The 19,510-nt window shown below is 47.5% G+C and overlaps 1 protein-coding gene across 1 annotated transcript; it reads right to left on the bottom strand.

Moving 5' to 3' along the window:
* Positions 1-231: 231 nt before the first annotated feature.
* Positions 232-15,681, bottom strand: pfdn1 (prefoldin subunit 1). The gene is made up of 4 exons (XM_079247209.1): positions 15,602-15,681; positions 2,190-2,356; positions 2,017-2,101; positions 232-384 (listed from the first exon to the last, which is right to left on the bottom strand). The coding sequence occupies exons 1-4, from the start codon at positions 15,632-15,634 to the stop codon at positions 301-303; spliced, it is 369 nt and encodes a 122-aa protein (XP_079103335.1). The 5' UTR covers positions 15,635-15,681; the 3' UTR covers positions 232-300.
* Positions 15,682-19,510: the final 3,829 nt, after the last annotated feature.

Genomic DNA, 19,510 nt, shown 5'->3' with positions numbered 1-19,510 from the left:
GATATTGTGGTTCTGGTACCAGATGTTGTGGTTCTGATGTTGTGGTTCTGGTACCAGATGTTGTGGTTCTGATGTTGTGGCTCTGGTACCAGATGTTGTGGTTCTGATGTTGTGGTTCTGGTCCTTCTGGAGGAAAACGGATGAAATCTTCTTTGTGTTTAAACTAACTGGGTCAGAACCAGAACCCATCCACAGAGGACTGGTCCCTACAATCAGAGACGGGCCACTTGGTGAAGTTTGATGGTTTTAATGTGAACACATGGAACAGAAACAAAATTATTGATAACCGATCGATATTGATCACTGGGCTCTCCTGGCCAGCAGCATCTCCCGGATGTTGTCTTCAGCTTCTTTGACGCTGCGCTCCAGGTACACCTTCTTCTGCTGCAACACACAGGTAACACGCCGTCAGGTGACGCGCCGTCAGGTGACGCGCCGTCAGGTGACGCGCCGTCAGGTATCGCGCCGTCAGGTGACGCGCCGTCAGGTATCGCGCCGTCAGGTGACGCGCCGTCAGGTATCGCGCCGTCAGGTATCGCGCCGTCAGGTGACGCGCCGTCAGGTGACGCGCCGTGAGGTAAGGCGCCGTCAGGTGACGCGCCGTCAGGTGACACGCCGTCAGGTGACGCGCCGTGAGGTAAGGCGCCGTCAGGTGACGCGCCGTCAGGTGACGCGCCGTCAGGTGACACGCCGTCAGGTGACACGCCGTCAGGTATCGCGCCGTCAGGTGACGCGCCGTCAGGTGACGCGCCGTCAGGTGACACACCGTCAGGTGACACACCGTCAGGTATCGCGCCGTCAGGTATCGCGCCGTCAGGTATCGCGCCGTCAGGTATCGCGCCGTCAGGTGACGCGCCGTCAGGTGACACACCGTCAGGTATCGCGCCGTCAGGTATCGCGCCGTCAGGTATCGCGCCATCAGGTATCGCGCCGTCAGGTGACGCGCCGCCAGGTAACACGCAGTCAAGTAAAACGCCGCCAGCAACGCGCCGCCAGGCAACGCGCCGCCAGGCAACGCGCAGCCAGGCAACGCGCCGCCAGGCAACGCGCAGCCAGGCAACGCGCCGCCAGGCAACGCGCCGCCAGGCAACGCGCAGCCAGGCAACGCGCAGCCAGGCAACGCGCCGCCAGGCAACGCGCGGCCAGGCAACGCGCGGCCAGGCAACGCGCAGTCAGGTAACGCGCCGCCAGGCAACGCGCGGCCAGGCAACGCGCGGCCAGGCAACGCGCGGCCAGGCAACGCGCGGCCAGGCAACGCGCGGCCAGGTAACGCGCGGCCAGGTAACGCGCCGTCAGGTGACGCGCCGTCAGGTGACGCGCCGTCAGGTGACACACCGTCAGGTGACACACCGTCAGGTATCGCGCCGTCAGGTATCGCGCCGTCAGGTATCGCGCCGTCAGGTATCGCGCCGTCAGGCAACGCGCGGCCAGGCAACGCGCAGTCAGGTAACGCGCCGCCAGGCAACGCGCGGCCAGGCAACGCGCGGCCAGGCAACGCGCGGCCAGGCAACGCGCGGCCAGGCAACGCGCGGCCAGGTAACGCGCAGTCAGGTAACGCGCCGCCAGGCAACGCGCCGCCAGGCAACGCGCGGCCAGGCAACGCGCAGCCAGGCAACACGCAGCCAGGTAACGCGCAGTCAGGTAACGCGCCGCCAGGCAACGCGCCGCCAGGCAACGCGCGGCCAGGCAACGCGCGGCCAGGCAACGCGCAGCCAGGTAACGCGCAGTCAGGTAACGCGCCGCCAGGCAACGCGCCGCCAGGCAACGCGCGGCCAGGCAACGCGCGGCCAGGCAACGCGCGGCCAGGTAACGCGCGGCCAGGTAACGCGCAGTCAGGTAACGCGCCGCCAGGCAACGCGCAGTCAGGTAACACGCAGCCAGGTAACACGCAGCCAGGTAACACGCAGTCAAGTAAAACGCCGCCAGGCAACGCGCAGTCAGGTAACGCGCCGCCAGGCAACGCATGGCAGGTTACACATCATCAAGGTAACACCTGGCAGGCTCGTGTGTGCGTACCTCAAGCTCTTTGATCTTTTCATCCACAGTTTTCTGTTTGTCCATCAGCTGATTATTGATTTCCTCTTTTGACTGAAGAATGAACCTGAAACAGACGAAACCTCCGGTCAGTCACATGACCTCTGTCCCTGTCATGTAACCCAGAATTCACCTGTACAGGTGAGCACACTCACATGCGTCCCACGCCCTCATAGAGCCGTGTGTTGTCAGGCAGTGTGGCAAGCTCTGTGTGTGTGAGCTTAGCGCGTTTCTGAACTCGAGTCAGCTGATCAATCTGCAGGTCGGCCAGTTTCACCTTCTGTTGAGTGTCAATCATCTTCACCTGCAGCTCCGAGAAGGCCTGTTGAGACAGGAGGTACCACTCTGGCCAAATTTAACAAAACCAGAGACAGGAGGTACCACTCCTACCAAAATTAACAAAACTCTAGTTAACTGAGTGAGGGCGCATTCACATGCAAACCGAGATAGTGTTCTTTAGTCTTTGGGCAAACCATTAGAATGATATATCCCCATTCCCACCATGGGTGGCGCTGCACTTATATTAAGTTAACACACTGAAACCCACGTTAACCAACTGAAACTCACGTTAACCAACTGAAACTCACGTTAACCGACTGAAACTCGCGTTAACCGACTGAAACTCGCGTTAACCGACTGAAACTCTGTTAACTGACTGAAACTCGCGTTAACCGACTGAAACTCGCGTTAACCGACTGAAACTCTGTTAACCGACTGAAACTCTGTTAACCGACTGAAACTCGCGTTAACCGACTGAAACTCTGTTAACTGACTGAAACTCTGTTAACCGACTGAAACTCGCGTTAACCGACTGAAACTCTGTTAACTGACTGAAACTCTGTGTTAACCGACTGAAACTCTGTTAACCGACTGAAACTCGCGTTAACCGACTGAAACTCTGTTAACTGACTGAAACTCTGTGTTAACCGACTGAAACTCGCGTTAACCGACTGAAACTCTGTGTTAACCGACTGAAACTCTGTTAACTGACTGAAACTCTGTTAACCGACTGAAACTCGCGTTAACCGACTGAAACTCTGTTAACTGACTGAAACTCTGTGTTAACCGACTGAAACTCGCGTTAACCGACTGAAACTCACGTTAACCAACTGAAACTCACGTTAACCAACTGAAACTCACGTTAACCAACTGAAACTCGCGTTAACCAACTGAAACTCTGTTAACTGACTGAAACTCTGTTAACCGACTGAAACTCGCGTTAACCGACTGAAACTCGCGTTAACCGACTGAAACTCTGTTAACTGACTGAAACTCTGTTAACCGACTGAAACTCGCGTTAACCGACTGAAACTCTGTTAACTGACTGAAACTCTGTTAACCGACTGAAACTCGCGTTAACCGACTGAAACTCGCGTTAACCGACTGAAACTCTGTGTTAACCGACTGAAACTCTGTTAACTGACTGAAACTCTGTTAACTGACTGAAACTCTGTGTTAACCGACTGAAACTCGCGTTAACCGACTGAAACTCACGTTAACCAACTGAAACTCACGTTAACCAACTGAAACTCGCGTTAACAGACTGAAACTCACGTTAACCGACTGAAACTCTGTTAACTGACTGAAACTCTGTTAACCGACTGAAACTCGCGTTAACCGACTGAAACTCTGTGTTAACCGACTGAAACTCGCGTTAACCGACTGAAACTCTGTTAACTGACTGAAACTCTGTGTTAACCGACTGAAACTCGCGTTAACCGACTGAAACTCTGTGTTAACCGACTGAAACTCTGTGTTAACCGACTGAAACTCTGTTAACTGACTGAAACTCTGTTAACTGACTGAAACTCTGTGTTAACCGACTGAAACTCTACGTTAACCGACTGAAACTCTACGTTTACCGACTGAAACTCTACGTTTACCGACTGAAACTCTACGTCTACCGACTGAAACTCTGCGTCAACCGACTGAAACTCTGCGTCAACCGACTGAAACTCTGCGTCAACCGACTGAAACTCTGCGTCTACCGACTGAAACTCTGCGTCTACCGACTGAAACTCTGCGTCTACCGACTGAAACTCTGCGTCTACCGACTGAAACTCTGCGTCTACCGACTGAAACTCTGCGTCTACCGACTGAAACTCTGCGTCAACCGACTGAAACTCTACCTTAACCGACTGAAACTCTACCTTAACCGACTGAAACTCTGCGTCTACTGACTGAAACTCTGCGTCTACCGACTGAAACTCTGCGTCTACCGACTGAAACTCTGCGTCTACCGACTGAAACTCTGCGTCTACCGACTGAAACTCTGCGTCTACCGACTGAAACTCTGCGTCTACCGACTGAAACTCTGTGTCAACCGACTGAAACTCTACGTCAACCGACTGAAACTCTGCGTCAACCGACTGAAACTCTGCGTCAACCGACTGAAACTCTGCGTCAACCGACTGAAACTCTGCGTCAACCGACTGAAACTCTGCGTCAACCGACTGAAACTCTGCGTCAACCGACTGAAACTCTGCGTCAACCGACTGAAACTCACGTCAACCGACTGAAACTCTACCTTAACCGACTGAAACTCTACCTTAACCGACTGAAACTCTACCTTAACCGACTGAAACTCTACCTTAACCGACTGAAACTCTGCGTCTACCGACTGAAACTCTACGTTAACTGACTGAAACTCTGCGTCAACCGACTGAAACTCTGCATCAACCGACTGAAACTCTACGTTAACTGACTGAAACTCTACCTTAACCGACTGAAACTCTGCGTTAACCGACTGAAACTCTACGTTAACCGACTGAAACTCTGCGTCAACCGACTGAAACTCTGCGTTAAAAGACAAACTCTACGTTAACTGACTGAAACTCTGCGTCAACCGACTGAACCTCTGCGTCAACCGACTGAACCTCTGCGTCAACTGACTGAAACTCTACCTTAACCGACTGAAACTCTACGTTAAAAGACTGAAACTCTACCTTAACCGACTGAAACTCTACGTTAAAAGACTGAAACTCTACGTTAAAAGACTGAAACTCTGCGTTAACTGACTGAAACTCTACGTTAACCGACTGAAACTCTGCGTCAACCGACTGAAACTCTGCGTCAACCGACTGAAACTCTACGTTAAAAGACTGAAACTCTACCTTAACCGACTGAAACTCTACGTTAAAAGACTGAAACTCTACGTTAAAAGACTGAAACTCTACGTTAACTGACTGAAACTCTGCGTCAACCGACTGAAACTCTGCGTCAACCGACTGAACCTCTGCGTCAACTGACTGAAACTACCTTAACCGACTGAAACTCTACGTTAAAAGACTGAAACTCTGCGTTAACTGACTGAAACTCTACGTTAACTCACTGAAACTCTGCGTCAACCGACTGAAACTCTGCGTTAACCGACTGAAACTCTACGTTAACCGACTGAAACTCTGCGTCAACCGACTGAAACTCTGCGTTAAAAGACAAACTCTACGTTAACTGACTGAAACTCTGCGTCAACCGACTGAACCTCTGCGTCAACCGACTGAACCTCTGCGTCAACTGACTGAAACTCTACCTTAACCGACTGAAACTCTACGTTAAAAGACTGAAACTCTACCTTAACCGACTGAAACTCTACGTTAAAAGACTGAAACTCTACGTTAAAAGACTGAAACTCTGCGTTAACTGACTGAAACTCTACGTTAACCGACTGAAACTCTGCGTCAACCGACTGAAACTCTGCGTCAACCGACTGAAACTCTGCGTCAACCGACTGAAACTCTGCGTCAACCGACTGAAACTCTACGTTAACTGACTGAAACTCTGCGTGTACCGACTGAAACTCTACGTTAACCGACTGAAACTCTACGTTAACTGACTGAAACTCTGCGTCAACTGACTGAAACTCTACCTTAACCGACTGAAACTCTACGTTAAAAGACTGAAACTCTACCTTAACCGACTGAAACTCTACGTTAAAAGACTGAAACTCTGCGTTAACCGACTGAAACTCTACGTTAACCGACTGAAACTCTGCGTCAACCGACTGAACCTCTGCGTCAACTGACTGAAACTCTACCTTAACCGACTGAAACTCTACGTTAAAAGACTGAAACTCTACCTTAACCGACTGAAACTCTACGTTAAAAGACTGAAACTCTACGTTAAAAGACTGAAACTCTGCGTTAAAAGACTGAAACTCTGCGTTAACTGACTGAAACTCTACGTTAACCGACTGAAACTCTGCGTCAACCGACTGAAACTGCGTCAACCGACTGAAACTCTGCGTCAACCGACTGAAACTCTGCGTCAACCGACTGAAACTCTACGTTAACTGACTGAAACTCTGCGTTAACCGACTGAAACTCTACGTTAAAAGACTGAAACTCTACGTTAAAAGACTGAAACTCTACGTTAACTGACTGAAACTCTGCGTCAACCGACTGAAACTCTGCGTCAACCGACTGAACCTCTGCGTCAACTGACTGAAACTACCTTAACCGACTGAAACTCTACGTTAAAAGACTGAAACTCTGCGTTAACTGACTGAAACTCTACGTTAACTCACTGAAACTCTGCGTCAACCGACTGAAACTCTGCGTTAACCGACTGAAACTCTACGTTAACCGACTGAAACTCTGCGTCAACCGACTGAAACTCTGCGTTAAAAGACAAACTCTACGTTAACTGACTGAAACTCTGCGTCAACCGACTGAACCTCTGCGTCAACCGACTGAACCTCTGCGTCAACTGACTGAAACTCTACCTTAACCGACTGAAACTCTACGTTAAAAGACTGAAACTCTACCTTAACCGACTGAAACTCTACGTTAAAAGACTGAAACTCTACGTTAAAAGACTGAAACTCTGCGTTAACTGACTGAAACTCTACGTTAACCGACTGAAACTCTGCGTCAACCGACTGAAACTCTGCGTCAACCGACTGAAACTCTGCGTCAACCGACTGAAACTCTGCGTCAACCGACTGAAACTCTACGTTAACTGACTGAAACTCTGCGTGTACCGACTGAAACTCTACGTTAACCGACTGAAACTCTACGTTAACTGACTGAAACTCTGCGTCAACTGACTGAAACTCTACCTTAACCGACTGAAACTCTACGTTAAAAGACTGAAACTCTACCTTAACCGACTGAAACTCTACGTTAAAAGACTGAAACTCTGCGTTAACCGACTGAAACTCTACGTTAACCGACTGAAACTCTGCGTCAACCGACTGAACCTCTGCGTCAACTGACTGAAACTCTACCTTAACCGACTGAAACTCTGCGTCAACCGACTGAAACTCTGCGTCAACCGACTGAAACTCTGCGTCAACCGACTGAAACTCTGCGTCAACCGACTGAAACTCTGCGTCAACCGACTGAAACTCTGCGTCAACCGACTGAAACTCTACGTCAACCGACTGAAACTCTGCGTCAACCGACTGAAACTCTGCGTCAACCGACTGAAACTCTGCGTCAACCGACTGAAACTCTGCGTCAACCGACTGAAACTCTACGTCAACCGACTGAAACTGCGTCAACCGACTGAAACTCTGCGTCAACCGACTGAAACTCTGCGTCAACCGACTGAAACTCTGCGTCAACCGACTGAAACTCTGCGTCAACCGACTGAAACTCTGCGTCAACCGACTGAAACTCTACCTTAACCGACTGAAACTCTACCTTAACCGACTGAAACTCTACGTTAACCGACTGAAACTCTACGTTAACCGACTGAAACTCTGCGTCAACAGACTGAAACTCTGCGTCAACCGACTGAAACTCTGTGTCAACCGACTGAAACTAACGTCAACCGACTGAAACTCTGCGTCAACCGACTGAAACTCTACCTTAACCGACTGAAACTCTACCTTAACCGACTGAAACTCTACGTTAAAAGACTGAAACTCTACGTTAAAAGACTGAAACTCTACGTTAAAAGACAAACTCTACGTTAACTGACTGAAACTCTGCGTCAACCGACTGAAACTCTGCGTCAACCGACTGAACCTCTGCGTCAACCGACTGAACCTCTGCGTCAACCGACTGAACCTCTGCGTCAACTGACTGAAACTCTACCTTAACCGACTGAAACTCTACGTTAAAAGACTGAAACTCTACCTTAACCGACTGAAACTCTACGTTAAAAGACTGAAACTCTACGTTAACTGACTGAAACTCTACGTTAACCGACTGAAACTCTGCGTCAACCGACTGAAACTCTGCGTCAACCGACTGAAACTCTGCGTCAACCGACTGAAACTCTGCGTCAACCGACTGAAACTCTACGTTAACCGACTGAAACTCTGCGTGTACCGACTGAAACTCTACGTTAACCGACTGAAACTCTACGTTAACTGACTGAAACTCTGCGTCAACTGACTGAAACTCTACCTTAACCGACTGAAACTCTACGTTAAAAGACTGAAACTCTACGTTAAAAGACTGAAACTCTGCGTTAACCGACTGAAACTCTACGTTAAAAGACTGAAACTCTGCGTTAACCGACTGAAACTCTGCGTTAACCGACTGAAACTCTGCGTTAACCGACTGAAACTCTGCGTTAACCGACTGAAACTCTGCGTCAACCGACTGAACCTCTGCGTCAACTGACTGAAACTCTACCTTAACCGACTGAAACTCTACGTTAAAAGACTGAAACTCTACCTTAACCGACTGAAACTCTACGTTAACTGACTGAAACTCTGCGTCAACCGACTGAAACTCTGCATCAACCGACTGAAACTCTACGTTAAAAGACTGAAACTCTGCGTTAACCGACTGAAACTCTGCGTCTACCGACTGAAACTCTGCGTCTACCGACTGAAACTCTGCGTCAACTGACTGAAACTCTACCTTAACCGACTGAAACTCTGCGTCTACCGACTGAAACTCTGCGTCTACCGACTGAAACTCTACCTTAACCAACTGAATCTCTACGTTAAAAGACTGAAACTCTACGTTAAAAGACAAACTCTACGTTAACTGACTGAAACTCTGCGTCAACCGACTGAAACTCTGCATCAACCGACTGAAACTCTATGTTAACTGACTGAAACTCTGCGTCAACCGACTGAAACTCTGCGTCAACCGACTGAACCTCTGCGTCTACCGACTGAAACTCTGCGTCTACCGACTGAAACTCTGCGTCAACTGACTGAAACTCTACCTTAACCGACTGAAACTCTGCGTCTACCGACTGAAACTCTGCGTCTACCGACTGAAACTCTGCGTCTACCGACTGAAACTCTACCTTAACCAACTGAATCTCTACGTTAAAAGACTGAAACTCTACGTTAAAAGACAAACTCTACGTTAACTGACTGAAACTCTGCGTCAACCGACTGAAACTCTGCATCAACCGACTGAAACTCTACGTTAACTGACTGAAACTCTGCGTCAACCGACTGAAACTCTGCGTCAACCGACTGAACCTCTGCGTCAACTGACTGAACCTCTGCGTCAACTGACTGAAACTCTACCTTAACCGACTGAAACTCTACGTTAAAAGACTGAAACTCTGCGTTAACTGACTGAAACTCTACGTTAACCGACTGAAACTCTGCGTCAACCGACTGAAACTCTGCATCAACCGACTGAAACTCTGCGTCAACCGACTGAACCTCTGCGTCAACCGACTGAACCTCTGCGTCAACCGACTGAACCTCTGCGTCAACTGACTGAAACTCTACCTTAACCGACTGAAACTCTACGTTAAAAGACTGAAACTCTACCTTAACCGACTGAAACTCTACGTTAAAAGACTGAAACTCTACGTTAAAAGACTGAAACTCTGCGTTAACTGACTGAAACTCTACGTTAACCGACTGAAACTCTGCGTCAACCGACTGAAACTCTGCGTCAACCGACTGAAACTCTGCGTCAACCGACTGAAACTCTGCGTCAACCGACTGAAACTCTACGTTAACCGACTGAAACTCTGCGTGTACCGACTGAAACTCTACGTTAACCGACTGAAACTCTACGTTAACTGACTGAAACTCTGCGTCAACTGACTGAAACTCTACCTTAACCGACTGAAACTCTACGTTAAAAGACTGAAACTCTACGTTAAAAGACTGAAACTCTGCGTTAACCGACTGAAACTCTACGTTAAAAGACTGAAACTCTGCGTTAACCGACTGAAACTCTGCGTTAACCGACTGAAACTCTGCGTTAACCGACTGAAACTCTGCGTTAACCGACTGAAACTCTGCGTCAACCGACTGAACCTCTGCGTCAACTGACTGAAACTCTACCTTAACCGACTGAAACTCTACGTTAAAAGACTGAAACTCTACCTTAACCGACTGAAACTCTACGTTAACTGACTGAAACTCTGCGTCAACCGACTGAAACTCTGCATCAACCGACTGAAACTCTACGTTAAAAGACTGAAACTCTGCGTTAACCGACTGAAACTCTGCGTCTACCGACTGAAACTCTGCGTCTACCGACTGAAACTCTGCGTCAACTGACTGAAACTCTACCTTAACCGACTGAAACTCTGCGTCTACCGACTGAAACTCTGCGTCTACCGACTGAAACTCTACCTTAACCAACTGAATCTCTACGTTAAAAGACTGAAACTCTACGTTAAAAGACAAACTCTACGTTAACTGACTGAAACTCTGCGTCAACCGACTGAAACTCTGCATCAACCGACTGAAACTCTATGTTAACTGACTGAAACTCTGCGTCAACCGACTGAAACTCTGCGTCAACCGACTGAACCTCTGCGTCAACTGACTGAAACTCTACCTTAACCGACTGAAACTCTACGTTAAAAGACTGAAACTCTGCGTTAACTGACTGAAACTCTGCGTTAACCGACTGAAACTCTGCGTTAACCGACTGAAACTCTGCGTCAACCGACTGAAACTCTGCGTCAACCGACTGAAACTCTGCGTCAACCGACTGAAACTCTGCGTCAACCGACTGAAACTCTGCGTCAACCGACTGAAACTCTGCGTCAACCGACTGAAACTCTGCGTCAACCGACTGAAACTCTGCGTCAACCGACTGAAACTCTGCGTCAACCGACTGAAACTCTGCGTCAACCGACTGAAACTCTGCGTCAACAGACTGAAACTGCGTCAACCGACTGAAACTCTGCGTCAACCGACTGAAACTCTGCGTCAACCGACTGAAACTCACGTCAACCGACTGAAACTCTGCGTCAACCGACTGAAACTCTACCTTAACCGACTGAAACTCTACCTTAACCGACTGAAACTCTACGTTAACCGACTGAAACTCTACGTTAACCGACTGAAACTCTGCGTCAACAGACTGAAACTCTGCGTCAACCGACTGAAACTCTGCGTCAACCGACTGAAACTCTGCGTCAACCGACTGAAACTCTGCGTCAACCGACTGAAACTCTGCGTCAACCGACTGAAACTCTGCGTCAACCGACTGAAACTCTGCGTCAACCGACTGAAACTCTGCGTCAACCGACTGAAACTCTACCTTAACCGACTGAAACTCTACCTTAACCGACTGAAACTCTACCTTAACCGACTGAAACTCTACGTTAAAAGACTGAAACTCTACGTTAAAAGACAAACTCTACGTTAACTGACTGAAACTCTACGTTAACCGACTGAAACTCTACGTTAACCGACTGAAACTCTGCGTCAACCGACTGAAACTCTACCTTAACCGACTGAAACTCTACCTTAACCGACTGAAACTCTGCGTCAACCGACTGAAACTCTGCGTCAACCGACTGAAACTCTGCGTCAACCGACTGAAACTCTGCGTCAACCGACTGAAACTCTGCGTCAACCGACTGAAACTCTGCGTCAACCGACTGAAACTCTACGTCAACCGACTGAAACTCTGCGTCAACCGACTGAAACTCTGCGTCAACCGACTGAAACTCTGCGTCAACCGACTGAAACTCTGCGTCAACCGACTGAAACTCTGCGTCAACCGACTGAAACTCTACGTCAACCGACTGAAACTCTGCGTCAACCGACTGAAACTCTGCGTCAACCGACTGAAACTCTGCGTCAACCGACTGAAACTCTGCGTCAACCGACTGAAACTCTGCGTCAACCGACTGAAACTCTACCTTAACCGACTGAAACTCTACCTTAACCGACTGAAACTCTACCTTAACCGACTGAAACTCTGCGTCAACCGACTGAAACTGTGTCAACCGACTGAAACTAACGTCAACCGACTGAAACTAACGTCAACCGACTGAAACTCTGCGTCAACCGACTGAAACTCTACGTTAAAAGACTGAAACTCTACCTTAACCGACTGAAACTCTACGTTAACTGACTGAAACTCTGCGTCAACCGACTGAAACTCTGCATCAACCGACTGAAACTCTACGTTAAAAGACTGAAACTCTGCGTTAACCGACTGAAACTCTGCGTCTACCGACTGAAACTCTGCGTCTACCGACTGAAACTCTGCGTCAACTGACTGAAACTCTACCTTAACCGACTGAAACTCTGCGTCTACCGACTGAAACTCTGCGTCTACCGACTGAAACTCTACCTTAACCAACTGAATCTCTACGTTAAAAGACTGAAACTCTACGTTAAAAGACAAACTCTACGTTAACTGACTGAAACTCTGCGTCAACCGACTGAAACTCTGCATCAACCGACTGAAACTCTATGTTAACTGACTGAAACTCTGCGTCAACCGACTGAAACTCTGCGTCAACCGACTGAACCTCTGCGTCAACTGACTGAAACTCTACCTTAACCGACTGAAACTCTACGTTAAAAGACTGAAACTCTGCGTTAACTGACTGAAACTCTACGTTAACCGACTGAAACTCTACGTTAACCGACTGAAACTCTGCGTCAACCGACTGAAACTCTGCGTCAACCGACTGAAACTCTGCGTCAACCGACTGAAACTCTGCGTCAACCGACTGAAACTCTGCGTCAACCGACTGAAACTCTGCGTCAACCGACTGAAACTCTGCGTCAACCGACTGAAACTCTGCGTCAACCGACTGAAACTCTGCGTCAACCGACTGAAACTCTGCGTCAACAGACTGAAACTGCGTCAACCGACTGAAACTCTGCGTCAACCGACTGAAACTCTGCGTCAACCGACTGAAACTCACGTCAACCGACTGAAACTCTGCGTCAACCGACTGAAACTCTACCTTAACCGACTGAAACTCTACGTTAACCGACTGAAACTCTACGTCAACCGACTGAAACTCTGCGTCAACCGACTGAAACTCTGCGTCAACCGACTGAAACTCTGCGTCAACCGACTGAAACTCTGCGTCAACCGACTGAAACTCTGCGTCAACCGACTGAAACTCTGCGTCAACCGACTGAAACTCTGCGTCAACCGACTGAAACTCTACCTTAACCGACTGAAACTCTACCTTAACCGACTGAAACTCTACGTTAAAAGACTGAAACTCTACGTTAAAAGACAAACTCTACGTTAACTGACTGAAACTCTACGTTAAAAGACTGAAACTCTGCGTTAACCGACTGAAACTCTACGTTAACCGACTGAAACTCTGCGTCAACCGACTGAAACTCTACCTTAACCGACTGAAACTCTACCTTAACCGACTGAAACTCTGCGTCAACCGACTGAAACTCTGCGTCAACCGACTGAAACTCTGCGTCAACCGACTGAAACTCTGCGTCAACCGACTGAAACTCTGCGTCAACCGACTGAAACTCTGCGTCAACCGACTGAAACTCTGCGTCAACCGACTGAAACTCTGCGTCAACCGACTGAAACTCTACGTCAACCGACTGAAACTCTGCGTCAACCGACTGAAACTCTGCGTCAACCGACTGAAACTCTGCGTCAACCGACTGAAACTCTGCGTCAACCGACTGAAACTCTGCGTCAACCGACTGAAACTCTACGTCAACCGACTGAAACTCTGCGTCAACCGACTGAAACTCTGCGTCAACCGACTGAAACTCTGCGTCAACCGACTGAAACTCTGCGTCAACCGACTGAAACTCTGCGTCAACCGACTGAAACTCTACCTTAACCGACTGAAACTCTACCTTAACCGACTGAAACTCTACCTTAACCGACTGAAACTCTGCGTCAACCGACTGAAACTCTGCGTCAACCGACTGAAACTGTGTCAACCGACTGAAACTAACGTCAACCGACTGAAACTAACGTCAACCGACTGAAACTCTGCGTCAACCGACTGAAACTCTGCGTCAACCGACTGAAACTCTGCGTCAACCGACTGAAACTCTGCGTCAACCGACTGAAACTCTGCGTCAACCGACTGAAACTCACGTCAACCGACTGAAACTCTGCGTCAACCGACTGAAACTCTGTGTCAACCGACTGAAACTAACGTCAACCGACTGAAACTCTACGTTAACCGACTGAAACTCTACGTCAACCGACTGAAACTCTGCGTCAACCGACTGAAACTCTGCGTCAACCGACTGAAACTCTGCGTCAACCGACTGAAACTCTGCGTCAACCGACTGAAACGCTACGTCAACCGACTGAAACTCTGCATCTACCGACTGAAACTCTGTGTTAACCGACTGAAACTCTGCGTCTACCGACTGAAACTCTGCGTCAACCGACTGAAACTCTGCATCTACCGACTGAAACTCTGTGTTAACCGACTGAAACTCTGCGTCTACCGACTGAAACGCTACGTCAACCGACTGAAACTCTGCATCTACCGACTGAAACTCTGTGTTAACCGACTGAAACTCTGCGTCAACCGACTGAAACTCTGCGTCAACCGACTGAAACTCTGCGTCAACCGACTGAAACTCTACGTCAACCGACTGAAACTCTACGTCAACCGACTGAAACTCATGATAACCGACTGAAATTCTGCGTCAACCAACTGAAACTCTGCGTTAACCGACTGAAACTCTGCGTTAACCGACTGAAACTCTGCGTTAACAGACTGAAATCCAATGTTCACCGACTGAAAATCTGCGTTAACCGGTGGTGAAATGACGACTTTCCTGACGACTCCAGAGACAGTCTCCTTATGTTCTGCTACCAACGTCAGAAACAAGTCGCGTGTACAGAAGCGTCACTCCGTCCTGCTGTGACGTCATCCACACACGCACTGCGTCATCTGATTTGACTGATAAAGAAGTGATTCGCCCACATGTTCCAGCTGTAAAATATTCTTTTACGTAACTATTTATGTCCTCATTCAGCTGTAAAGCTCTCCAGTGGCGTTACTATGACGACCCATGTTTCTGGATGGAGGTTTCCTTCACAGAGCCAGTTGGCATGGTAACAGGCTCGAGTTTCACCGTAACCCGTTTCATCTGTTCCCAGCGGTCCGGTCCGGTCTCAGCGGTCCGGTCTGGTCCTGTCCAGTCCAGTCCAAGCGGTCCAGTCCGGTCACAGCGGTCCGGTCTAGTCCAGTCCAGTCCAAACGGTCCGGTCCCAGCGTTCCGGTCTGGTCCAGTCCAGTCCAAGCGGTCCGGTCTGGTCCGGTCCCAGCAGTCCGACGGGCGTGGCTCCCCTATGCTAACACATAGCCGCAGCTGTGTGCGCGCGACTGGGCGCTAACGCAGAGCGCGCGACCTGACGGGTAACACCTCGCAGGTAAGAACTCAGAACATCACAGACCCACGCGGACAGTCACGCACCTTCTTTAGTTCCAGATCCACAGGCGCCGCCATCCTCCTCACGCTGGACAATCCTCGCTGCGCATGCGCCACCTCCTTCTTCTTCTTTGGTGTCTAGCCCACCGACTCTCCGACATAGACATAATGTACATAGAGGCCTCTTTGAGCGCTGCAGAGTGGACCAGCGGCGCCGCCATATTGGATGGGTCTCTACTTTCGAGTCTTGCTGCAGAGTAGCTTTCCCAGATAACTGTTTTCTGTGGAGTTTTTTCCTTCCCACTGTTGCCAGTGTGCTTGCTCAGGATGGGAGATTGAGTTGGACCCTCCAACTCAATCTGTTGGTTTCCTTATATAGGCTGTTATGAATTGGCCTTCAGTATGTATTTTTTTTCTGTCTGTAAACCGTCTTGAGATGGCATTGACGGATTTGATGCTACATAAATAAAGTTTAATTGAAGTGAATTGAATTGAACAACACGTATATATTACACACAAAGAAAATACTTTTCTACAGAACTGGTTTATAAATAATGTTAACACAGTGAATAATCTACTAAATGATAAATTTTACTCCTATGAGGTGTTTATGGAAAAATATGATATTGATGCTTCACAAAGAGAGTTTTACATGGTAGCATAATTACCTCCACCAAGGAGGTCGTGTTTTTATCTGTTTGTCTGTTTGTGTTCAAGATAACTTAAGAAGTTCTGGACGGATTTTCATGAAATTTTCAGGACTTGTTGGAAACATGAAAAGGAAGAACTGATTTAATTCTGGTGGTGATCCGGATCACAGTTTGGATGCAGGAACTTTTTAAAGACCTTGGTGGAGGTTTACGCTCTCTGAGTGTTTTTCTGGGTAACTTCTGAACTGTTCAGTTTTGATACAAAACTTTATTTTCAGACTTTGTACAACCGTATCTCTATATTGATAAATTATTCAATGTAAATAAAAGAAAGAATCAACCGTAGTCAAGACAAAGCAGCAACTATTCCTGTATTCTGTTCGGCATACAGTTGCAATAACCGGTGAAATACTGAAAGCATTTCGTGTGGAATTACATTTCACAATGTTGAATAATAATTTATTTTACCAGATAAAAATAGATAAATCCAAATGCATCAATAAACAAACATGTTAGTGTCAAATTAATTTATACATTTATTTATATTGTAGCTACCTTATGTCTTAGTTAAATAGCATTGTAAAAATAATTTAGTACCTAGTTTTTAATGTTTTACAGTGATCTGTATCATAATAATATCTCTGCCCTTTGTAACAAACCAAACTGTGAGAAAAATCAGGTAAAAACTGGTGAAGTTATTGTTGTGGTTGGACCTACACCTTACAGATAAATACATTGGAGGCGCATGGAGACCCATCCAAGATGGCGGCGATGAGACATCAGCTCATATAGGCAGCGTGATGCGACGCGGCGTCTATGTAGATATGATGTCTAAGCTCTCCGACGGCGCCTCCATGTTGGAAGTTTTTTTTATTTAAACACTAAAACAGTACAAAACATAGTAATACATACACCAGGGGGTTATAATCTCTTAGGGGCAGCTTTGACGTAAATAACATATTACATCACATAAACACACAAAGAAGAGGGCATAGATAAATAGTCCTAATGGCTTTCATGTTCGTGGAATGCTTAAATGAATTAATATATTGTTTGGCTTCATTATTAAAGGTCGAGAAGAGCAGCTTTTAAATAGTATATCGACATTTGTGGATATGCCATTTTGTCAAATAAGATTAATAATAGAGAATTGTTTTTTTATTCTCAGGTGGGGAGTTAGCGAAGCCAAACAATATATGTTTAAAGAAAAGAGAAAAAGTTGGTTTAACACATGACGTTATAACACGCGCTGACGTTGCGGTAACGTATTGCGTCATTTCCTGTTTCCCTAGCGTGTGTCACTGCGGATTGCTACGAGCCGTTAGCTCCTTTAACTTCTTTCTAACTTCTATCTATTGTTAACCAACCACTCACTTTAGCGCACAAAATCTTCCCAAACCACTGTTCTATATATTGCATTTATTTTCGGGATCTTCGGCTTTCTGTTTACTGACTTAAACAGCTCAAGCACTCGGTTTTGGCATGGCTGCTAGCTCTCTTCCCACACCCCGGTCCCCTGCCTTTTCTTGCTCGGTGTGTCTGATGTTTAGCTACTCCTCCGCCTCCTTTAGTGATAACGGTAGGTGTATTAAGTGTAGCAGCTTGGCAGCCTTGGAGGCGAGGCTCTGTGAGTTAGAAGCCCAGCTCCGCACTCAGTTAGGGAAGCAGTTAGTCAGCAAGCCCCCATTAGCCAGTGCGGAGCTACCAGCCAGGGCAGCTAGCCCACCTAGCGGTCCCTCAGCAGTTCCCGCGCAGCCGGGAGCCGAGGCGGGCTGGACGACGGTCAGGCGGAAGCGTAGCCCCAAACCAAAACCCACTGGCTACCACCGACCTGTTCACGTTTCTAACAGATTTTCCCCGCTCGGCGACACACCCGCTGAGGCAGAAACCCTGATTATAGGTAGTTACATAGTCAGAAACGTGGCTCTAGAGACACCGGGGACCATAGTCAGATGCATTCCTGGGGCCAGAGCGGGCCACGTCGAATCGTATCTGAAACTGCTGGCTAAGGCTAAACGTAAATACCGTAAGATTGTAATTCACGTTGGAGGTAACGACACCCGGTTACGCCAATCGGAGGTCACTAAAATTAATGTTGCTTCGGTGTGTAACTTTGCCAAGAGCATGTCGGACTCCGTAGTTTTCTCTGGTCCCTTGCCAAATTTAATCAGCGATGACATGTTTAGCCGCATGTCATCCTTCAACCGCTGGTTGTCTAGGTGGTGTCCCGATAACAACGTGGGTTTTATAGATAATTGGAGCGCTTTTTGGGGAAAGCCTGGTCTTATTAGGAGAGATGGCATCCATCCCACGTTGGATGGAGCCGCTCTCTTATCTAGCAATATGGACTCTTTTATTAGTCAGCTAAATTGACAACTCAGGGTTGGGACCAGGAGGCAGAATTGTAGTCCTACACACTTTTCTGCAGCTTCCCACCTGCCGCCGCCCACCCAAAACCCCATTCCGACCTTATACAACTTCCCAGCAGTAAGAATTAAACAACACAAAAACACTTCTGGGGTTTATCGTGAAAACCTCATAAAAATAAAAACAATGGATCTAATAAAATCTGAAAATAAGACAATAAAGTGTGGCCTACTGAATATTAGATCCCTCCCAAATAAGTCTTTATTAGTCAATGACTTGATAGGTGATCACCACATTGATTTATTCTGTCTTACGGAAACCTGGTTACAGCAAGAGGATTATGTTAGTATTAATGAAGCTACGCCAGCTAACTATTTCAACTTTCACATTCCTAGAACTACAGGCAGAGGAGGAGGTGTTGCAGCTATTTTTCAGTCAGAATTATTAATTAATCCTAAGCACAAAACTAACTATAAATCCTTTGAATTCCTGACATTAAATTTATCTCACCCAAAATGGAATTGAGAGAAACCGCTCCTTTTAGCATTAGTGTATCGCCCACCTGGACCTTACTCCGAGTTTCTGACCAAATTCTCTGATCTCTTGTCTGAGTTAGTGCTGACTACTGATAAGGTCATTGTACTAGGTGATTTTAATATTCATGTTGACCATGAAAATGAGAGTTTAAACATTTCCTTTAGCTCTATTCTAAACTCAGTTGGGTTTTCACAAAATGTCCATGGAGCCACTCACTCTCATGGTCATACTCTTGATCTGGTTCTAACATCTGGTATTGAGACTGATAAGCTCAATGTCAGAAAGTCTTTAAGTTTTATCAGTTATCTTAATTTGAAAGTCTCTGTTAGTGATGTAGTTTCCTTTCTGAGCGTTTGTATCTCTCTGTGCCCATTTCTCTGACCGGAGATCTGTGGAAAGA

This window comes from Telmatherina bonti (genome assembly GCF_933228915.1).
Source record: "Telmatherina bonti genome assembly, chromosome: 10".
Lineage (NCBI taxonomy): Eukaryota > Metazoa > Chordata > Actinopteri > Atheriniformes > Telmatherinidae > Telmatherina > Telmatherina bonti.
This window is presented reverse-complemented; position numbering and strand designations above follow the sequence as displayed.

What these genes read in the sequence shown, in the direction of transcription:
- pfdn1 (XM_079247209.1), bottom strand. Translation starts at nt 15,634, where the DNA reads ATGGCGGCGCCTGTGGATCTGGAACTAAAGAAG. An exon ending in TGGATCTGGAACTAAAGAAG is followed by an intron (nt 2,357 to 15,601) that starts GTGCGTGACTGT and finishes CTGTCTCAACAG; the next exon opens with GCCTTCTCGGAGCTGCAGGT. An exon ending in TATGAGGGCGTGGGACGCAT is followed by an intron (nt 2,102 to 2,189) that starts GTGAGTGTGCTC and finishes CGTCTGTTTCAG; the next exon opens with GTTCATTCTTCAGTCAAAAG.